The sequence below is a fragment of the Nicotiana tabacum genome, chromosome 11 (assembly GCF_000715075.1).
Source record: "Nicotiana tabacum cultivar K326 chromosome 11, ASM71507v2, whole genome shotgun sequence".
In the NCBI taxonomy this organism is placed as follows: domain Eukaryota; kingdom Viridiplantae; phylum Streptophyta; class Magnoliopsida; order Solanales; family Solanaceae; genus Nicotiana; species Nicotiana tabacum.
This window is the reverse complement of record NC_134090.1, coordinates 68443328-68448496: the sequence shown is the minus strand read 5'-3', so window position 1 is coordinate 68448496 and position 5169 is coordinate 68443328. Positions and strand designations below refer to the sequence as shown.

At 36.8% G+C, this 5169-nt stretch overlaps 1 protein-coding gene across 2 annotated transcripts; it reads left to right on the top strand.

The window, feature by feature from the left end:
* Positions 1-666: 666 nt before the first annotated feature.
* LOC107796949 (ethylene-responsive transcription factor RAP2-7) lies at positions 667-4686 on the top strand. 2 transcript variants are annotated; one of them, XM_016619769.2, is made up of 9 exons: positions 667-1687; positions 2059-2084; positions 2195-2225; positions 2317-2404; positions 2496-2641; positions 3008-3108; positions 3215-3345; positions 3652-3747; positions 4077-4686. In XM_016619769.2, exons 1-9 carry the CDS (start codon positions 1137-1139, stop codon positions 4311-4313), a joined length of 1407 nt encoding a protein of 468 aa, XP_016475255.1. In that variant the 5' UTR covers positions 667-1136; the 3' UTR covers positions 4314-4686. The 2 variants fall into 2 exon arrangements, with proteins under 2 accessions (XP_016475255.1, XP_016475254.1); XM_016619768.2 differs by having other exon boundaries at positions 3008-3111.
* The last annotated feature ends 483 nt before the right edge of the window (positions 4687-5169 follow it).

The following is a 5169-nucleotide window of genomic DNA, read 5'->3' as shown; positions in this document are numbered from 1 at the left end:
CCCCCCCCCCACTCCAATGACATGACTTGACTGTTTAATCTTAGTATATTTCGATTTTATACTTAATGACATAATTTGTTGAACTCACTTATATAAAGTTTATTTTTTTATAAGTTGATAAAAAAAAAAGTGAAACTCTCCCATCACCACTAATTTTAAAGGATAAATTAGCACTTTTCACATATTTAGTTTACTATGTTAAAATTCTTCTTTAGTTTCTTGAATTACATATCCAATCAAATATGTTAACCTAAAGTGGGACGAAGGAAATAAGTACTATTTACCAATATTCCCTTGCCTTGCCTTTCCTCATTTCTAAACAAAGGGTTGAAGGAGGTTGTTAGTGAGAGAAAGAAAGAAAGAAATAAATAATAAATTAGGACTTTCCTATAATGGAAAAATACTAGGAAAATTGCGGGTGTAATTTATTTGGCTACCCCTTACCTGAAAAAGAGTACTGCATTTTACACCTTGGTTTTTAGTTTTTAATTATCAAACACCCTGCTGCACTGTACGTTTTATTTTCCTTCGTCTTCTTTCCATTCAATCCACTTGTCCTTCATCACCAAACACACAAAGCACAACCCACCCTATGGGGGTTGGCCCCACCACCCTTTCTCGTCCTTTATCAACTTGTGATGTGTTGTGATTCTCTCTTTCTCTCTCATTGCATCGTCGTCTTCTTCCTCCAATAGAAAACCTCTTTGGCAATCATTACTTTAACCACCATTAGCGTATTCACCTTGATCTCTCTCTCTTTTTCGCAGTCTCTTCCAGAAATGTAAAATCCTCATATCTGGGTGTAGTTTTCTTCTTAACTCTTCTTCTCCTTAATTTATTACACTTTACACGATACCCAATTCTCTCTCTCTCTCTCTCTCTCAAAAATATACACATGCTGAAAAACACAGCTACTAGTCAGCTTTCTGGCTCTAGAATTTCGTGCTTTTATCTCTATATATAAAAAACCAACCTTCCCCGTTGCGTTCTCGAGTTCCCTATATATCATCATCATGCGACTGTGCGTCTTTTGAGGAAGAAAATATCTGTAAACTATTTTCTCTCTCTCTTTCTCTGTCTGTAGTGGATATATCTTTACTGAGAAAAGTAAACGGTGTGTATTTTGTAAGGGAGAGATGTTGGATCTGAATGTATCTGCAGTTTCTGTGAACTCAAATTCCGATGAGACTGACCCCAACAACAACACCCTTTTCTTCAAAGATGAATATTCTGCTGGAACATCCAACACCACTGCTTCCTCCTCCGTCGTCAACGCCCCCGTCGCCGGAGACGAAGATTCCAACAGCTCCTCCGTCCATCACGGTTCTAAACGGGCCCACCATTCTCTTTCAACTCTCAATTTCTCCATACTGAAGAGCGATCGCGCCATTGAGATTGAAGATGACATGAGCACTGATGATGTGCTGACGAGGCAGCTTTTTCCGGTGAAAAATGAATCGCAGGTGCAGGTGCAGGTGCAGGGGACGAGGATTCAGGGTCAATCGCAGTGCTGGCTGAACTTGTCTGTGCCGGAATCCGGCGGCGGAGCAGAAATGGGAATTAACAAACCGCCGACGCCGGCGCAACAGCCGGTGAAGAAAAGCCGACGTGGGCCCAGGTCCCGTAGCTCACAGTATCGTGGAGTCACATTTTACCGGCGAACTGGAAGATGGGAATCGCATATCTGGTACACGTCTACATATATTAATTTACCATAATTAGGTAATAAATAAGTATACAGATTTTTTTACTTTATTAATCAATTTTAACATGTGATTATAAGTTTATTACCATTTTTACCCTATTACTAATTCTTATTTATAGATTTGCAAAGAATTGCCATGAATGACGTGCTTGTGTGAACTTAAATCCATTAAGTAATTATAAATAAGTGATAGACCTTTGGTAAAAGACCCATCTCATACAATTGTTGCCTTGGTGAATGTAACTATTTTCAGTGTGGGAAACATACATACATCAGTACAGGCCTATGCATATAGTGATATTCATCTTATCTCTTTTCATGATTGTTCATTGGGTTTTACATTATATGTGCAGGGATTGTGGGAAACAAGTATATTTGGGTAAGCATCTATTGAAGCTTAAAGTTAATTGAAGAAAGTTTTGACAATTGTTACTCCTTTGTTAGTTTGTATAAGGGATTAAACCGTTATTGGGGTTTGTGGTTTTTCAGGAGGATTTGATACTGCTCATGCTGCAGCTAGGTAAGAGTTTATTCTCAAACCTAAATCAATCAATTTTGTTATGTTTCATCCATATTAAGTAGGTCTAAATGTTTTCCTTTGAATAATTCAGGGCATATGATCGAGCTGCAATTAAGTTTCGGGGAGTTGATGCTGATATCAACTTCAATATAACTGATTATGAAGAAGATATGGAACAGGTACAGTATTGTGTTGGAATACTACTACTAATTGTGGTTATCATGAGAAGTATCTAAATTAAATGTTGAGATCTACTAAATTGATCTGCAGATGAAAAATTTGTCAAAAGAAGAATTTGTTCAAGTCCTTCGTCGTCAAAGCACTGGATTCTCTAGGGGAAATTCAAAATACAGAGGGGTAACCTTGCACAAATGTGGTCGCTGGGAGGCTCGCATGGGTCAATTCCTTGGAAAAAAGTAAGAATGCCCATAAAATAGCTATATGAAAATTATATTGTACTATGTGTTATGAACTTATAATCTGGTTTGAAGCTTTATACTTGGTGTTTCAGTTGCTTTTTATATCAAATTTCATGTCTAGATTACAATGGTTGTTAATTAGTATGTCAAAAATTGATGGGATCTTAGTTTGTACGTTGCTCCTATAAGATTAGAATGATTGGTTGCAGGTATATATATTTGATTCTTCGACAGCAAAGTCGAAGCTGCAAGGTCCATGTGATCATGAATTCATACCCTTTTGAGACTGATTGTCTCACCTTTAGCAATCTCATTTTGTGAATCTCGTCCAACCAAATCTGCACTTTCCCATTTGTGGTGCAGGGCTTATGACAAGGCAGCCATCAAATGTAATGGAAGGGAAGCAGTTACCAACTTTGAACCAAGCACTTATGAACGGGAAATAAAGGAGGATAATAAAGATGGTGGTACATCCATCTATCCTTATCTCTTACATCTTTCTTGCAACTTCTGTGATGACGTTTTGGAAACCTAAAGAATCTTATAAGTTCTCTGAACATGATATTGTAGGTAGTGGTCAGAATCTTGATCTGAACCTCTGGATTTCTCCACCTTTGGCTGGTCCAAAGCGCGATGAAATTGGTAGAAACGTCCCCTTCAATTTTGGAGCTCGTGAAATGGTTATTGGAAGAAGATTAGAGGTACTTTCTGATTCAAATACTTAAACAGCTTTCTGTGTCAGTGTGATCTCCATTATGGCATATTCTGTCCCCTTCCACAATCTCTTATTTGGGTTAGAGACTTAAAGTACTTTATGGCTTATTTGTGTTCTTACATTTTGGGGAGGTCTGATCCATTCAGATGTTGTTACTCTCCGCTCCGCAAAATACTTTTGAATATACATTGACCAGTCTACTTCACATTTTTTTATTATTTCTATATTCACTCTATTATGCGTGAATTTGTCTATTGTTGTAATGTGTTATATTCTTTTGTCAATCTTACAGATAGAGAACTCCTCTACTGCTCCACAAGGTGCACCAACAGCTTCTAAGCTGTCCTTATTGACTGGCGTGTATCCTGGTTTTTCTCCGCACAATATGGTAAGTATCATGCTCTACTCGGACATATATGTGAACTCTATATATGTTACTGTGTCTAGTGTAACCGTTTACATGAGATAACACCAGGAAGTGCTGACTGACTTTTGACATCTGCTAAGTTAAACTTTTGAAAGAATTTAGACGCAACGTTCAGTTTACCACTTGTATAATAGGACATGTACTCCATTAGGGTAACAATGGTGATTCTGAACTAATCAGATGCTTGTTTACATGGGAATGATTAAGATAATAATTTTTTTGTCATGCTTCCAAATTATTATTATTGTAGTTGAAGCATGATGGGGATGTTTCTTATGGTTAACGTACAGGAAGGAGCAATGGCGAAGGTTGAAGCAACTTCTTCTCCAGGATTCCCAAATTGGGCTTGGAAAATACATAGCCAGGGTTTAGTCACTCCAGTGCCCGTGTTTTCTTCTGCAGCATCATCAGGATTCTCTACCACTACCACTCTGTATCCGAACACCCTCCTACTGCCAAGCAACCAACTACGACTCCCCACAAACTCGACTTTCCAACACCCTCCCGTCACCCTTAACATTAGTTAAGAGGAACTGTAACAACAACCTAAAGAAGTGGGAATACATCCTCATTCAATTGGCAGCAGGTATAAAGTCTGTCAATGAAGTGTGAAATTCTGTTTCGATTGTGTGCATCATACCTATAGCAGCACCAAGTGTAGATTGTATAGCACATGATGGTGTATAGGATGGTATAATAAACTTGAAAGACTTACTTCAAATATAGCTATTAAACTTGACCATTCTCTCTTAACCAGACAAAGTATTCTGCTTGTGATAGCAAAATTCTAAACGGACTTGTGCTGTTAGAATTTTGCCTTCATCTGATCAGATTTTTAGTTTGGAATTTTTGTGGTCTGCTTCTTTATAGCTAAACTGAAACTTTTCCATGAAAATTGGATATAACTGCTCCACCTCCTATTCTTTATCAGTTTTTATTTTTTCCTATACATGATGTATATATGTTAATAGAAGGATTATCATTAAAAGAACTGGGAAAGAAAAACGTACTGTCATTAACTTATCATCTGTTCTTCTTTCGAAACATATTTCCATAACGATTTTAGATAACTTTATTTATACATTAATTATTGATTTGTCAAGTACAATTACAGCTTGCTTTAGGATGTCTAATAATTTGCATAATTATTTCTTTCTTCAAATTATATTGTTTACAAAGTTGCCAAAGAAAAAATTGATTACTATAAGCGCGCGGTAATAACTTGTTTAATTTCTATAGCATGAGAAACAACATATCGCCAAACTTGCACTTCCTAATTTTGAATTTGGTATTGGGACTAACATATTTGTTTACTAATACATTATCAAAGTATTATAATGGTAGAATTAGTAGCCAAAAATATTAGGTGTTGCTTTTAGAATA

Coding starts and splice junctions, on each gene's coding strand:
- LOC107796949 (XM_016619768.2), top strand. CDS start 1,137: ATGTTGGATCTGAATGTATCTGCAGTTTCTGTGAACTCAAATTCCGAT. Junction 2,085..2,194: donor TGGGAAACAAGTATATTTGG/GTAAGCATCTAT, acceptor GTGGTTTTTCAG/GAGGATTTGATACTGCTCAT. Junction 3,112..3,214: donor GGAGGATAATAAAGATGGTG/GTACATCCATCT, acceptor ATGATATTGTAG/GTAGTGGTCAGAATCTTGAT.